General features: G+C 38.7%; 1 protein-coding gene across 3 annotated transcripts in view; it reads right to left on the bottom strand.

Moving 5' to 3' along the window:
• CUL2 (cullin 2) overlaps positions 1-17,541 on the bottom strand; it is a 50,144-nt gene that overhangs the window by 15,743 nt on the left and 16,860 nt on the right. For 2 of the 3 annotated variants that reach the window (XM_082047089.1, XM_082047088.1), the window contains exons 6-12: positions 11,783-11,865; positions 8,864-8,950; positions 5,395-5,491; positions 5,191-5,301; positions 3,740-3,902; positions 2,488-2,612; positions 792-899 (exon numbers count right to left, since the gene is read on the bottom strand). In XM_082047089.1, coding sequence (XP_081903215.1) covers positions 792-899; positions 2,488-2,612; positions 3,740-3,902; positions 5,191-5,301; positions 5,395-5,491; positions 8,864-8,950; positions 11,783-11,865 — 774 coding nt within the window. The remainder of the gene's footprint in view (positions 1-791; positions 900-2,487; positions 2,613-3,739; positions 3,903-5,190; positions 5,302-5,394; positions 5,492-8,863; positions 8,951-11,782; positions 11,866-17,541) is intronic. The other variant, XM_082047090.1, reaches the window with a different exon arrangement.

Consider the following 17,541-nt stretch of genomic DNA (forward strand, 5'->3'; position numbering starts at 1 on the left):
AAAACATAAGGATACATGGGAAGAGTGGGAAATTAACAAAGAGATGGTTAAAAAACTGTACTGCTTTTTTGGGGAGGAAGCATTCAATCCCAAGAGCCCAAGCATGTTTTGCAGAATTTAATAATAATTATAACAACAATAATAAAGTTATTTATAATTAATAATTATTATTAAATTTCATAGCAATTAGAACTGTTATCTTAAATAACTTCATTGCTATACATTTCAAAGAAAAGAGCAAGAGTCTCTTTCCCTAAACAGGTTTATTTAACTTCAAGTGCAGTTCTCTCGACTGGAAAAAGTTAGCTGTTGTGGCAGTGACTGAAGAAATCTAAGCTTCTAGATATTCTTCATATTCAACTTGAAAAATCTAAATAAAGCTTTTATGTAACTAATACTATCAGCATTCAGAGTTCAAACATTATGGCAGCAAGCAAATTCAAGTTAAAATACATGTAAGAGTTACCAAACTTCCCCAAACCCACAATTTGTCTATTTATTATGTGCACTTAAATTTATTAATACATTAAACAGGTCAGCTCCATTTTTGTGTTTTCAATTATGATGAAAAGTCTTTTTTTCAGAAAACATACGTATTACAGTGGTTTCCTTTGTACATATCTTTTCCTCAATGCTGGTTTGTCTTGTGTTCCATTTCATTTCTAAACTAGAAAAACTGCACAAGAACTCTACCTTTGAACATGTGTTGATGCCCTGAAGAATTCTTGTGAGCGTGAAACAGAGTCCTATATTTTGTTTTCCAATGCTTTTTTTACTTAAGTAAAAGTTACCTTGTCAAGGGCACTCATAAAGTGTTGATCACCATTCAAAACAGTGTTGATGAGTTGAACAAATTTACTATGTACTTCCAAAACTGACTCCACAAACTGAGTTGGCATCTAAAAAGGTAGATAAAACAGAAAGCAAGTTAATGGGGAAAAGTACTATTATCTACACAAAAACATATCTACATTAGCTATACTTTTTTTTTCCTAATTATTCTTTTTGCTGAAAGTTAAAATCATAGTGATTAAGTCTTTGAGAGGATTGACTCTGACACTACTGTCCTTGAGCATGTTTTGGAAATAAAAGTCTATGGCTACATTTACAGTCCTGCTATCAAACATAGATTTAAGTCCATACCATTCTAATGCTGCCTAATCTTTTCCATCATACCCTAAAACCCCTTTATTAGCCCTTTCAAAAACCATTAATGCTAACACGTAAATACAGCACTCAAGCCAAAAAGCTACTGAAATAAGTAAACTGTTGCTTCTCCTACACACTGACTTCAGAGGCAGAAAATCCACATGAACCCCTTGAGTGTTCCCATGTAGGACAGTTACAGATCAAATTTACTGTACCACCTTTCAGCATCACATTTTGTATAGAAATGACTAACAGGAGTCAGAGGAACCCCGTGCAGAGCAGCTGGCAGGCAGCAATGCAGGAGCCTGCAATGCACGGACTGCAGCCCATGACTCCCCAGGTGTGTTCTCAGGTCACACGTTAGAAATCTTTTGATGACAACGTACTTAATCCACGCAGTGAAGCCAGTAATTTCACATTTTGAGTTTATCTACATAAGGTTGTGATTTTTCATCACCCTCATGGTTCTGCATTCATTTCCCTGTGTAGATGCTATCAGTTTAAAAGAATAAGCTAAATAAACTTCAAAAAATTTTGAAAGTAAAGTATACTACTAGAGACTATTGTTAGTATGCACACAGGAGTTATGGAAGAGTAAACACTCCTGTGCAGTCAATGAAAGAGTGAATTTACAACAGTTTGTATCTATGTATTGTTATAGACAGAAACACCATGTGGCTAAAGTTACCATCCTAAAGTGAGCACAGATCTACACAACAAGATGTTTACATGTACAGATATAATGCCAAATGAAAGCTTGTTTCTTCCTTTCTGAAAAGCAATGCTCAAGGATCAAAAACGGAATTGAGTAATTCAAATACATATGAACTGAAAAAAGTTTAACATACTTTAGGAAAATAATTAAGCTATGGTATTTTCAGAAATTGCATTAAAATATGAAACTACAACGCTATCAGTGAAAAACACCACACTGAAGTCAGGACAGGATGGCAGGTCTTTACAAATAACACATAATTAAACTAAATGGAATCATTTGTTCCACATATCCAAACAGCAAATATCAGTGACTTAGAGAAAGTCAGAACAAAAATACATACATGGAACAAAAGGACCTACTTGCCATGACAGCATTAAACAGACAACGAGAAATATCTGGCTGTAGTTGTTTCTGGTTAGACTACAACAATCAGCTCTCAGGATAGATATGTGCTGCACAGCTAAGTGTGCGGATTAGAAGTCAGAATTTATCCATAATATTCCAGACCAATTTTCATATAGACAAAATTAAAGCAACAGAATAGACTAAAAAGAAAAAGGTAAACATTTCAGGAGGAATGTTAATCAAATAGGCAATTTCAGTTGCCTGAGGAAACTCACATTTTCCTGAGAAAGATTGCTGGTTGCTCTAAGGCCCTCATCATGGATATGGTTTTGTAGTTCCTGAATCATATGAGGTAAACCACTTGACACAGCACGAAGTAGAGTATACATATTTGCCATGTCTGTAACAGAGATACATTTTTATAGAATAGGCTTAGAAACACTAAATATCAACACTCAATATAGTATCAAAATTTCACACAGAACTTTTCAAAGACAAGACCAACTGTTTTAAAAAAAAAAAAATTAACATACACTGGATCACTGACAAAAGAAAAAAAGGAAAGAGTAGGGCTAAAACCAGTATTTACTGAGTACTGCCATTGCAACTGCCTCACTCTTCCAATACTGCTTATTGAGGAGAGGTGGGCTAGCGTGTAACTTTTGTGCCAGTTTATTTTAACCCTTGGCCTCCTTAAATCTCCCTTAGCAGCAGCTGATTAACATCAGTTTAGGTATCCTCTTGATCTTTTTCTTTTCTTCCAGTGGTGGCTTGAGATTTTTCTCAGGTTAGAAAAGCTGTAAATAAGCAACTGCTATTTTTTTTTCCCATTAAAAAGGATCCAAGCTCTGATCAAATTTGCAAAGCTCTCTGGAAAATGAACACTATTATTAGATATAGTTTGAATTTGACTGTCAAAAATAATTTGTTTCACATAATCAATACCACCTTCCATGCAAGAATAAGCATTCTTTCAAGGCTAAGAGGCATGTAGTCATCACGAATCCTAATTTTTTAATCAGGCAGGTAACACAAATATAAGAGCATCTGCTTCTGTAAAAAGGATTTGGGAAGAGAGGTGACAAAAGATTCAGGACAATAAAAAATGGCTATGAAAAGAAGCCAAAATATTTTATAAACCTGACCTGTCAAATGATGATGAAGAAATCTGTAAAGACAGAGCCATCGGTTTACAAATGAAAACACAAGCATAAAATATGATCAGTTCTACAGGACACAGGACTTGAGTGGTTTTAAGCTGACTAAGACAAGGAAAGAGAGTATTGGCTGAAAGAAGGGCTGTTAGCAGTAAAAAGAAGGTTTTGACCATATATTTGGCAGAGTGAAAATTAATTACATAGTAAAAGAAAAATGTCATCCAGGGCTTAATAGGGCTTTCTAGATAAGTAATATATTAGTTGAAAATGCTTAAGCACATATAAGATCACTTAATAAATATATGAAATTGCAACACTGATTGAATAAAACAAAAACTACTTCATGCTTTTTGTGACCACTGTGACTTACCACTTCTTTTCTCTTGTCTGATAATATTGTGACATTCTGCATGTAGAAACTGCAAGTGATCGGCTACCATTCTCTGTTGGCATTCATGGATCACTTTGCTGTATGAGCTGGGATGCAAGTATTTCCGACACCGCATTTCTTCATCTTTTAATCTACCTAAAACCTGCAGACAAGTTTTTAAACTGAGAGCTGATGAAATACTAACAATCAATATAGAACCACGAATATACAACAGTATATGTGTGTAGACTGCAAGACATGAATAAGTAAAAAAGTTAAAAAATAACTTGTTTGGGATGCTAAAAAATTAAATTTGCTCTTCTGAATCAGGCTGTTACTGAATTAATATAATCTTCCACTCTGAGTACTGACTAGGCTTAGTCACTACTAGATGTCTAACAGCACTTGGTAGTTCTCAAAATTTCTTCTTCCCTTCAATTTTGTGACCAGTCTTCCCCAACTTCTCCTACCACACTTCTTATTCCTCCTGAGAAAGTTTTACCACAATACCTAATTATATGACTATAAGAATCACTTTATTGTTCTAAACCCACTTGTTTGTATGTAAACATCTGCTCAAAAGGTATAGGTGTACATCTGAGCTACTAAAAAAACCTCTCTTTCTAACTTCAATGAAGGAAATAGGCATTATCACAGAGTAAGTCATATGAACACTGACATACAGTTCTCATATCCAGTGAGTACAAGGGGAGCCTAGGGAGAGTGGTGCAGCTGCAGACTGCTAATGACAGACAAAATGAACCTGCCTTTCTTTTGGTTAATTGAAGTCTTAGTCTGTTCCTAAATTTCACCTCAGGTGTGCAACCATTAGCTTATGGTCCTTATGGTTAGAAGCGATCTCACAGCCTTGGCCTCAGCTCCTCTTATCTTGTTAGCGCAGACAGTATAGCAACGAGGACTGACTCCTAGTCTTATATTAATCTTTGCTTTCTCAAGCAAGGAATAAGAATTACAAGTAATTTAACCACAACCTGACTTTATACACCACAAAGCAGAACGAAACAAAATCTACCTCAGAATAAGTAATTGTTAACAATGCTCTGTAGCAACTCTACCACATAGTCTTCTCAAACGTTATATTGCTAAAGCTCTCAATTTATGCTACTACAAACAGAAGGAAAATAAGGAAGTGAGGAAGCAACACTGATCAGCCTGAGAAGTATTTTGGTTTTTGTCTTTTTTTTTTTTTTTACACTTTTCATGTAATACATTTATCATTTATTATGAATTATTTTGAAGCTGACAGTCAATCTATAAGCAAGGATTGTAGTTTGTATTCAGATTAACCATGCTCTCAAAACGCATAGTTTAAATTGCATGAAAGCATGCAACAAAGAACAACTATAAAAACTGTGCAGGAAAACGTGTATCATCAGTAAATTGATAATATTAGATTTTAGTTATTGCATGTGTTTGGAAGAATCTCTTACCTTCTCCATGTATTGTGAGCAATTTGACTCTTGCAATAAATTTGAAGCTTCTTGTTTATAATACTCCCCTGTTTCATTCAGAAAAGGACACTCAAAAATTTCCTGATAAAACTAAAAGGGAGAATTTTTTTAAAGGACAAATAATACATATAGTAGATATTGACATTCAAAATTAAAAAATAGAAATCAGAAATGTGTATCTACCTTTAGGGGGAATTTTTTCTTATACTGTTCAACATGAACAAAGGAGTTAATAACCCCATGGATTACTTTCTGGTTTGGGTCTTCTCCACAGCGATCACTGAAACAGGCAAAGCAAACATTCATGAGAATGTAGGTATCTAGTGTAACTCATCTGATATTTGAATGAAATAATATTAGACGAAAACATTTTCCAGTAAATTCCTCTGCTTAGAATGGCAAAATGGAAGAAGATTAATCTTAAAATAAAAATGCACTCTTTCTTCCGTTGAGATAGCAATTCACAACTATTCAGAAGCATTTGCAGGTCATGACATTTCCAAGTGTTTGCTAAGGATGTAAAGTATTCCAAATTATATACTCTAACCAAGTACTTTAGAAGTTACAAACAGTTCCATCCTATATCTGTAGCCGTTATCAAATAGACTAACCTCACACTCCTGACCCTGCCAAAAAAAAAAAACATTTTTGCCAACTTGACACCTAGAGGCATGCTATTTCCTCTTCTGAATGGCTACCAGTCAACATATAGATGCCACATGGAACAAAAAATGTATCTGGCACATCATCGGAATCTTCAATCATACATTGGAAAAGGAAAACCTTAAGTTTTCCAGTCAAGTTCTTTGTTTCAAATGAACAAGTTTAAGTGAAAAAAATATTATCTTTAGTCCCATTCAGTTGAAAACAAAAGTAATAAATGTAAGTGTTGTGCATGCTGAAAATAGTGTGCACTCCTTTGCAAAGACTGGAAATAACAGACCCACACTCAGAGCAGCAGAGACTTTCTCAAAATATGAACTGTTCTAACAAAAGACCACCTTTCACATACCGTTTACAAAGAAGTAAAAAATATTCCTTAACTCCTAAGGTGCTAAATTGGATAAAATATGATTTATAAAACTATATTTACACCCAAGCATCAGCAGTTGTAATTTCAAAGGTTTTCTTTTTTAAAATACATACATACACACATATACGTGTATATAGAATAAGAACTTCTACTTTACCCAGACTACACTGAAAAGACAATGAGTTCTCTGTTAGAAACTTATGTTGGTATAGGAGAATCATACACATAAGTGATTTTTAAAAAAAGAAATTAAAAGGAAAAATTAAAAAAGTAAAGCCAGCAAAAATAACTCAAACCCAAACATTACCGTATACCCATCTAGGCTGGAGTGGAATGCGGGAGAAATAATTTTGCTAATTTCATTTATGGTGGTTTGGAATTTACAAGATCTCCAGAGGATGCCCGTGAGCAAGGGAGGTTTCCCAGGACAACCACACCAGCAGTCATCCTGTTACACATACCACACCATATTCATATGTCCACAACACTGTTAGTTACGTGTATTGCTTTTAAATACTGTGCCCTATGATTTGAAAATTTAAGCTCATGATGGGCGGAAAGAAGTAGCTCTCTAACAGATCATGAGAAGTCACTGGATGGTTCATGCAGATTGGTCACCCATTACAAATGACCTAACCTCATGGGTAACTGCTCCAGCAGGTACAGTTGCATTTTTTTCTCCCCTGGGAGAAAGGAAGATTTTCCCCGGTTCTGGTGGCCGAACCAACAGAATAAATGTGGGTTTGGGCACATGCAATCCTGCCCCACCTTCCTGGTGACGTCCCTCTGCTGGGCTGATTATACAATGGCTGATGGAGCAGCATGTCACAGAAAAGAAGAACTCTAACGCCAGACCAGGGCCTGGACCCAGCTCCATCCCAGAGGGGCCACAGACCATGGCAAAGCTGCAGGTCACAGGGAGCCTGTGAACACAGCACCACGGCATGGGCTGCAGGAAGTCAGATAACTATGAGTTAAGCATATTAAAAGCAGGGCTCTCTCAAGAGACAGTCCAGCACGTGGGGTTCTGGACCTGGGAAGATAACAATGGCTCAAACACAAGAAGCATTACTGCTGTTACAGATGGAGACCCAGCTCCTCTCTGCTCCATTCACAGGCCACTTCACAGAGCTCAGCCCACATGGATGCAGGAGAAGAGTGGCCAGCAAAGGTCAGCCCAGGGGACTCAGAGGTCGATATATCATTAGGAAAAAGCTGTAAAAGTACGGGAGGCAGATGTGCCATGGAAGAGCTGCAAAGGGGGAGACAAGCTTTTGAAGCAGAGGCCAGACAGCATGAAGGCAATAGACAAAAAGGAACAACATGGAACCGGTCTTGCCTCCCTTTTGGGCAGCTGGTAGTACACAACAAGAGAAAAAAAAAATCTAGATCTGCTTCTGAATACAGAGATAGTGAGGATGTGGTTGCCAATCAAATGACAAATCTGGAACAACTGCCAGGATCATGTAAGGATGTTTTTGCCCACACTCCCCATTTCCCCTCCCACCCCCTTAACAGAATTTTTAGTAGGTCAATATAGATTTCCTCCATAGGTAGTACACACTTCCAGCAAGGTTGTCACAAAATTTATTGACAGAACCATGTTGTAAACTTCATTATGAACCTTTCTGAAAAGCTACACTATTTCCAAGATAAATAGCATATGTCACAAAACCATCATTCTTTCCACTTTGGCAGCATCTTCAGGTTTTAATTTACAGCAAAGGCACTCTGCTCCCTAGACCTTGTAACACAAATGGTTAGTTTCAACAAAATTTGACAGAAATTTTACAAGTTACAGAAGCTTCAAGGATGATTTTCATGAAAGCTGTAGTAAAGAGTATCTGCTAAATTAAAATAAGTGAAACTGGTGACCCCACCAAGGCAAAAGTCTATTAAGTGTACATTTTCCTTAGCAGCAGTCAGCAATATGGATGCTACAGGTACAGGGCAGCTGCCACATGGTTTGAAACGGGGATGTCACGGGACATCTTGGGAGGGTGAGAGGGAATGATGATGTTTGGTGGGGAATGTGGACAGAAATATAAAGCACTAAAAACACAAGTTCCACTAATTCTGCTGCTGTAGAGTTTTTTTTCAAAACAAATGGAGAAAGCTACAAAACACAAGCTCAAGGACATTATACTGTTTTATATTAACTCCATCTTGTTCCCATCTTAAGAGTAAAGCTAACAGTGGAAGTTTAACATATATTGTACAGCGTACTACTATGGCCCCATAGAACACAAAGTTTTAGGTGTAATAATAAATACTGTATTAATTAAAAGAAGATTCCATCATTCAAAAAAGCACGCTGCTGTGTCAGACCAATGACCTATCGAGACCAATTAACTACGGAATTCACTGTGAACTAGAAGAGCCTGTTTCAAACCCTTTTTAAAAAGTTATTAACTTCCAATAGCTTTCCTTTCAAACAAATTACATCAATAATGTATCAGCTTATACAAGAATAGGTTCAGTTAGTTAGGAAGTGTTAGTTATCTTTAGTAGAGAAGCCTCTCCTGGTTAGTCTGTACTAATCACACTGTCATTTGAGATAGCACCTGAATGACTTCCAAATTATTTCTGTTTAAGAATTTCATAGATGAATTTTCTCACAATTCAAGATCTTGTCGGCTTCCTGTTGTGTTGGAACAAAAATGCGTAAGTTGATATTCAGCTTGCCTTGTAGGAGGAGTGCTTGGGCTAGAGGGAGGGGGAAGAAAGTGTGTTATATTCAGAACTCTATAATATAAAGAGGAGTGCAGTCAGACAAGACAGGCTTAAGTGATTTAACAATTCTCTGCAGTTTAAGGGAACTAATTCTGCTCAGTCACAGGCCTCTGGTATCTCTCTTGTGTTGCTTTGGCACTCATCTAATTCTTTGCTGAACTGACTCATCATGCCAATCTGAAGAAATATTAGCCAAGATGGTTTTCTGTCATATTAGTGGTTGAGTTGGTTCTCTAAAGGACTAGGTCAGCACCAAATTCACAAGAAAGGTAGAAGAGCACAACCTGATCCTTTTTGGCATCAGCAAACTCTTAGATCAATTTAGCCATCTTGTTGAGCTGAACCACAAGTTACTGCTGCTATGTCTTTATTTTCACGGACCGAAAAAGTTTATTATTTAATTATTTAATAATAATTTTATTATTATTATTTAATGTATTGCACAAGTTTATAGCTTCTAAAAAGCCAATGTGCTCAAGATTTGAGCCAGAAATCTTTTCAAAATTCCAGTTAAATACACTAATAAAACGCCTAAGCAAACTTGGTGCCTCTGCTCCCCCTACTTTTTCCAGTACATTAATAAACATACTTTTATATGCAACCAGTTGACTACAATGTTGGTTATCAACTCCATATATGGTTGTATACTACACAAAATCTTCTGGTTATAAGAAATTCAACTGTTCCATCTATTTATATATTTTTTTTTTTGTAAAATATTTTAATACATTGAACCACACACAGACTTAAGTACCACCCTTAAGAAGGCATCTAATAGAGAAGTTTCTAAGTACGTACAAGTATTAGTAATTTTATTAAATTTTTTAGGTAATAATTTTCCCATGCATATTCTTGCAGCTCTCACAGATACAACTTATTGATCTCCACTTCTTTAACAACCTTGTTTAATCCCTGAATTGCTGAACTCAATGATAAAAGACATTTAACAGCCATTTGCAGCAGTGTCTTTAAAACTGCCTCTTACAAACTGTATTAACCACTGGAATCACAGCAAGGAACAGCAGCAAGCCCACAGTTACATGCCAAGGCCATTCTCACAATGGCCACAGCAAGTCCTGCATTTCACCAAACTGGGAAGAGCGGCTATAATAAGTTCTCTCTTATTTAGTCCATTACATGATATGCAGATCAACAAAGTGGCTACAACAAACCTAACATGAATTGTTAGATATCTATTTTGAGAAACAGAGTTGAAATAACTTCTTTGAGATAACACAGAAGAATCCTTCATAGTAGAGGGGGAAAAAAAACCAAAACAGATTCAAACATTAGAGGCAATGACTCAAGTTTTATTTAAAACTTTCCAAATGGTTTAATAACAACATCAACTTGTTACAGGCTCAAGATCTAACGCACCATGGAGCCAGTGACAGTCTTGATCTAAGTACCCTAGTGAGGTTTGCAGTCAGCCTCAAGGTAAATACCATCACTTTTAAGAGTCATCAGATGTCTGTTGAAAAAGGTTTTAACACAGATTTCCACTCCCATCCACCAGTGAAATAAACAGATGGACTAAAATGAGTCTTCAGTGTCACTGTGCTTCATATAACGAAGCAGAATTTTCTTCACCATGAATTATGGAATCTTCATTTAGTAAAAATAAATTGTTATAGTAAACATATGGATAAAACAGTATTAGCACTGATTACAAAGGAAGCATGGTTCAACAACTGAAAGCAAATAAACGCTTCTTGACTTCAGAAATATCATCTGAGAGGGTCATCATGACAGTTACTTAGTTGCAAATGTTTAATTCAGGATAGAAAAATAAAATTATAGTATTAAAATCAGATTTTTAAGTGCCTTATAATGGCATTTAAATGGTGGTTAATATCTTAAAAATACAGCATTTTTTCTGACCAAGTACATGTCCAAGGCACCTCAATCAGCCAAATTACCTCTTTCTCAGTTTACCTACACTAGCCTGGGTAACCCGAGTCTGGCACACAATCACTTAAAAAAAACCCCAATCATCAGGCAACTCCAGAGGTACCTTAAACAGCAGTAAAAGTGTAGAAACTGATGGAACTTACAGCTACACACAAGGTCTGTACTTTATTCAAAATTTCTGTTTATTCACAAATAAGAAGATCCTTTAGGGGTTAAATAGTGGAAAGGTTTTAAATCAAAATTAGAAAGCCCCATGCCCTGTAAGTAGCAGGGTCTTTGTTTAAAAGTAAGGACAGTATTCAGAAATAAAAGAATAAATTCCCTCAAAGTGCAGCAAAATAATTATTTCAATTTCATTCAAGTATAGCACCAAAAATGTTAAGTGAAGTTACTCATCTGAATAAAAGAAACCCAGAAGCTGGCCAATACTGCTTATCCTGGCACATAAGCAAGAATTGGTTTGGGTCCCATGGAAAACAACACAGCTTTTCTGGCTTCGGCAAATCTTTGCCTAAGTCCTGGTCCTTAAGTTTACTGACAGCACAGAAGCCAGAAGCAGTCAGCATCAGGCAGAGAAAAAGGCAAAAGGCATCCTATGTGACCTGCAGAATTATTCTAACTACTCCTCAATCCCATTGATAAGAAGAGTTGCTGAAACAGAAAAGACCACCACCCACAGGTTACAGTGAATTAACTATTTCCTTTTCAGGGTCTTTTTCTACACATGCAAACCACAAATATGTAGCTACGAGAGAAGTTAAAGAACATCATCATTAGATAAGAAGCCACCTTAAAAAAAACCCAAAGAATTTGGTCAAAGTACCCAGATTTTTCAAAGTAAACAAGTGCAACAGACCCACATCGTGTAAAAGTAAAAAATAATCAAACACTCACTTTTTGATTTCTCGGAGGAGCATCCGAATAAGGATGGCCTGCAGTGGCTCAATCATTAATTTTCTCCACATATCAAGAGCTAGCTGTCAAGACACAACACAAGTTTATATCAATAACAAATACCAAAAAATCCCCAAAACAACACCAAAGATGACACAATTCCCCATTCAGGATTTTTTAAATTGAATTGTTAGATACCCTCTTATTTCTCCTTTTTAAAATTCCTTTGTTTGCCTCCCTCACACACACCATTTTTCAAAATATTAATATATTAAGTTATCTTTTTTTTTTTTTCTAGAACATCTGACTGCACATGGATGAAGTTGACATGGATCTGTACGCTTATCGATGTCAGACGCAGCATTTCTAGTCAGGCATGTTTAAACACACGCTTCCGGTCTATGCGCTTCCTACACACCTCATAGGACTGATTTGTTCCTTGGTTCCACTCTGTCAAAGATTCTCAAACACATATAAGGACTCTAAGCAGGTCAGTTATGAGGGCAAGTTTTGAGTGTAAATACAAATAAAATGTGCACAGTAATAGGTAAGTGACATGCCTTTCTACCTGAAGTGTTTGAATGTGTGCAGACACCAGTGTTTCTAAAAATGATGGCAAAATAAGCCTCAGCTGACAACAGAGAATGTCTCTTGGCCAGTTTGTCAGTAGTAAAAGGTACAGAAGCCTTACGTCAGCACACAGAAAGCATCTCCAAACTAAGATGAGTACAGCTTAGAATCTTAGAATGTCCTGAGTTGAAGGGACACACAAGGATCGAGTTCAACTCCTGTCCCTGCATATGACAACCCCAGAGTTCACACCATGTGTCTGAGGGCGTTGTCCAGTCTCTTCTTGAACATTGTCAGGCTTGGGGCCATGACACCTCCCTGGGAGCCTGTTGCAGCGCTCCACCACCCTCTGGGTGAAGAACCTTTTACTAATGTCAAGCCTAAACCTCCCCTGGCACATCTTCCTGACATTCCCTTGGGTTCTGTCACTGATCACAAGAGAGGAGAGATCAGTGCCTGCCGCTCTGCCTCCTCTTGTGAGGAAGCTGTAGCTGTGATGAGTTCTCCTCTTAGTCTCCTCTTCTCCAAGCTGAACAAACCCAGTGACTTTAGCTGCTCCTCATACAGCTTCCTCTCCAAACCCTTCACCAACTTCATAGTCTCTTCTGGACACTCTCCAGTATCTTTTTTACCCTGTGTCACCCAGACCTGCACACAGAGCTCCAGGTGAGGCCACAGCAGTGCGGAGCAGAGCGGGACAACCCCCTCCCTGCCCGGCTGGCCATGCTGTGCTGGATGCACCCAGGACATGGGTCCCTCTTGGCTGCCAGGGACACTGTTGGTTCATGTTCAACTTGCCATCAACCAGAACCCCAAGATCCCTCTCTGCAGAGCTGCTTTCCAGCATCTCATCCCCCAGGCTGTATTTACAGCCAGGGTTGCTGTGTCCCAGGTGCAAAATCCAGCACTTGCTTTAGTTGAACTTCATGTGGTGGGTGATTGCCCAGTTCTCCAATTTGTTCATATCCCTCTCCAGGGCTTCTCTGCCCTCAAGAGTATCAACAGCTCCCCCCAGTTTTGTGTCATCAGCAAACTTGCTAAGCAATCTCTCAGGTCCTGTGTCCAAGTCAAGTATGAAGACATTGAAGAGTGCTGACCCTAAGATGGTTCCCTGTGGAACGCCCTAGTGACTGGTCGTCAGCCCAACATGACTTCATTTAATAGAACCCTTTGAGCCAAGCCCATCAGCCAATTGCTCACCCACTGCATTGTGTGTTTACTCAGCTGTATGTTGGACACCTTGTCCAGGAGAATACTGTGAGAGACAGTATCAAAGGGTTTACTGAAATCCAAAAAGATCACGTCAACAGGCTTCCCTTGGTCAACTAGGTGGGTAACCTTGTCGTAGAATGAAATTAAGTTGGTCAGGCAAGACTTTCCCCTCCTGAACCCATGCTGGCTGGGACCAATGACTGCACTGTCGTTCAGACGTTTTTCAATAACTCCCAGAACAATCTTCTCCATGATTTTGCCAGGCACAGAAGTGAGGTTGACAGGCCTGTAGTTGCCGGGGTCATCCCTGTTGCCCTTCTTGTAGATTGGGACAATGTTTGCCAGCTTCCAGTCTTTGGGAAGATCTTCAGATTCCCAAGATCATAGAAAAATCACAGAGAGAGGTCTCGCTATGATGTCAGCCAGCTCTTTAAGCACCCTTGGATGAATCCCATCAGGCCCCATCGACTTGTAGGGATCTAGCTGGAGTAGCAGATCCTGTACGTGTTCTGGATTGACTGGGAATTTATCGTTCTCAGTCATGGTTTTCCAGCCCAGGGTTATGGGGCCCCCAAGTCCATCACTGGTGTTGAACACTGAAGCGAAGAAAGCATTAAACATCTCAGATTTGTCTATGTCCCTGTTAATAAGGTGACTGTGCTCATCAATTAACAGGCCAATGTTATTTCTAGCTTGCCTTTTGCCATTAATGTATTTTTAAAAGCCTCTTCTATTGTCCTTCACAGTATTGGCCAGCTTCAATTCTACTTCAGCTTAGGCAGCACGAATTTCCTCCCTACAATGGCGAGCAGCATCTCTGTAGTCCTCTCACGTTGACTGACCTTGCTTCCACTGATTCTGTAATTTATTTTTTCACTGTATTTCAAGAAGAAGATCCCTGCTCAACCAGGCTGGCTTTTTACCTTGTCTGCTAGATTTTCAACATTTTGGGATGGCCTGGTCCTGTGCTCTTAGTAGGTGGTACTTAAAAAATGGCCAACACTGATGGACCCAAACACCTTCAAAAGTTTCTTCCCAAGGAATCTTACTAATTATTTCTCTGAGCAGCCTGAAGTCTGCTCTCCTTATAGCTAGTGTTAAGGTATTGCTTGAAGTTTTCCTCCCATTAGCAAAGATTTTAAACCTGATTTCTTCATGGTCGCTGTGGCCAAGGGAGCCACCGGTCACCACATCTCCTGTTAGTGAGTAGCAAATCTAGGAAGGCACCTTTCTTGGTCAGTTCCCTTAGTACCTGCACCAAGTTATTGTCCAGATGCTTCAGCAATCTTCTGGACTTTTTGCTGCCAGCTGTATGATATTCCCAGTTGACATCCACCAAGTTAAAGTCCCCCATAAGGACAAGGACAGATTATTGGAGGTTTCACTTAGTTCCTTAAAGAATAACTCAGTGTCGTCATTCTGGCTGGGTGGCCTACAGTAGACACCCATAATGACATCTGCTTTATTTGTCTGACCCTTAATCATTACCCAGAGGCTTTCAACTTTGCCGTCACCAACTGCCAGCTCCAAGCACTCCAGCCCCTCTGCTACATACAGTGCCACCCTCCCGCCTTTCCTATTCTGCCTGTCCCTTCTGTAGCTATCCATCATGGCGCAGCAGTCACAGGATTCATCCCACCAGGTTTCGCTAATGCCAATTATATCATATCCCTGGGACTGGGCCAAGGTTCCTAGTTCATCTTGCTTTTTCCTCATGCTGTGCGCACTAGTGTAAAAGCACTTCCAGTGTGGTTGATTGGGCCCTTCACCTCGTGGCACAGTCTGAGGAATCTCCCTGCCAAGCGCCTCCTCAGGCTTTGGTGTGCCATCCTACTGCTCATCACTGATCTGCCTGCTACCACCTCCTTCCCCCTTCCAATCTAGTTTAAAGCCCTATAATCAGCCTTGCTGGCCCCTGAGCAAGCACCCTTTTCCCCTTCTGTGAGAGATGCATTCCGTTGGGTGTTAAGAGACCTCACAAAGGACTGACTTTCCCATGGTCAGAAAAACCAGCGTTCCATCCATGACACCAGTAGCTTAGCCATGTGTTGATTTGCTGGGCCTGCTTAAGCAGAGTCACTGGCAAGCTAATGCTTGACTTAAATGGAATTCAAATCATCTTCATATGAGGGATAGGTCACCCTATTCCTAATATATCAGAGGATTAATCAAACAGACTCAAATATCTCAAACTCTGTTGGGTGAAGTAATTGCTCTCAAAACATACAGGTTTTAAAGACACAACCACAGTTGTTCAAAGGAGTTTTTACAAGCAAGTAAAAATCAGATTTAAAGCCCAAAGGGGATAATGCAATCCCTCACATGGGGGAAATACTCACACACATTTGAGACCTCTACAATCACCTACCAGTGAGTAGTAGACTTAGAAAAAATTAAATGTCCAAAATCAGTGAGGACAGAGGGAATATTGCTGCTAAGAAACTTTTGACACAGCTAACAGGTCGTTAGCTGTAAAAATGAAAATACTGAAAGCAGGCATCCAGCTTTCAACTAGGTATATGATCTGACCATTTTGTGAAACTAATCTTCCTTCTCGAGAGCAGACAAATGAACTTGCTCTGTCACAGCTATCCAGCTCCTGTGCTGTAATACAGGATACAAAAGTCTGGGAGGTAAAGCTGACCCAATGGCATCATAAGCAGGTTCAAAGAAGAAGTAAAGTTTTGCTTATAAATCAAAAGAGATATAACATCTTGAAATCCAAGTTGTCTTAGAAGTGATTTTCAGTATCTTGCCTTGTGGAGAGTAGTAGCAGAACTGTTAGAGGAAAACAGTTTCCCTAAGCCATCAGGAACTCATCCAGCAGAGAACATTGAAAGAAGCTACTTGTGGAGAACAAAAATGGAATGACACAGTTTGTGACTATGAGGTAAATGGGATGACCTCAGGTAACACTATACAGCAATGCAGTCTCTGAAATGCAGTCTCTAGCATGGTCCCTCTCACACATGATCTACCAATCTAAAACACCTTTAAGCTGCCTATTAGAATTTTCTTGTCAGGTAAACTACAGACAGGTCAATCCAGCAACTTGATCAAGACACCTTTTATCCTTGAAGAGAGGGACGGAACACAGCAGATTCCTCCATTTTCCATAATCTGTTGCCTCATGATGGGAGAAAAGAAACAAACCAAACAGGATGCACATCTTAACTGCCTTCTAGCTCAGGGCTTCCATAGAGACATCAAGAAATCAGAAGTCTGAAACTGATAACAGGAGCTCAGCTCAGAAAAAGCAGTATCCTTCACTGTGCATTCATAACATACAGACCAAAAAAAAAAAAACAAGCCTCTTGCAAGCACTGGCAGATGACTTTCATTGAATGATCTCATCCCGTATTCTTCCTAGTACAACAATTACTGAATGTCTGGAATGCTTATTGGGATGATAAACTGTTTGAAGCAATGCCCATACATATCACATAGACAGCTCTGGTCTCTTGTGTGTACCTACTGTTACACATCTCAGAAGAACTAAGCAAACATGTCCTCATTTAAGATTACTGAAAAGCTCTCAAAGTTTCATTAGCGCTCAGGAGTGACATTGAGACAAATTTCAGTACATAAAAGTACAGCTCTGCTTCTACAAATACTGGACGCTATTTCTGTAACTTCATGCTGAGACTGATTAGAACTACTTATAAAATAAGCATGTTTGCTCTTGGGTAGATAAAGGACATATAATCTCATATCTAAAAAGGGGTAAACAATAATTCCTTCCATTATAAAGTGATGAACAGCTGAAATAAAGATTTCTGTCAAACTCCTTAGTGCAAGCCAAAGAATGAAAGATGGAATCGTAAACAGGAATCATAATGAAAGAGAAAACACTTTCAAAACAAAGATGTGATAAACTTGGTGCATGCCTTGTAGGTCAATAAATGTGAACCACTTTTATTTCTGGGACAATGAATTCTTCAAAACAGTACCACAATTTAATGCATTAAACTACTTGC

Source organism: Streptopelia decaocto (assembly GCF_964273445.1).
Source record: "Streptopelia decaocto genome assembly, chromosome: 2".
Taxonomy (NCBI): Eukaryota; Metazoa; Chordata; class Aves; order Columbiformes; family Columbidae; genus Streptopelia; species Streptopelia decaocto.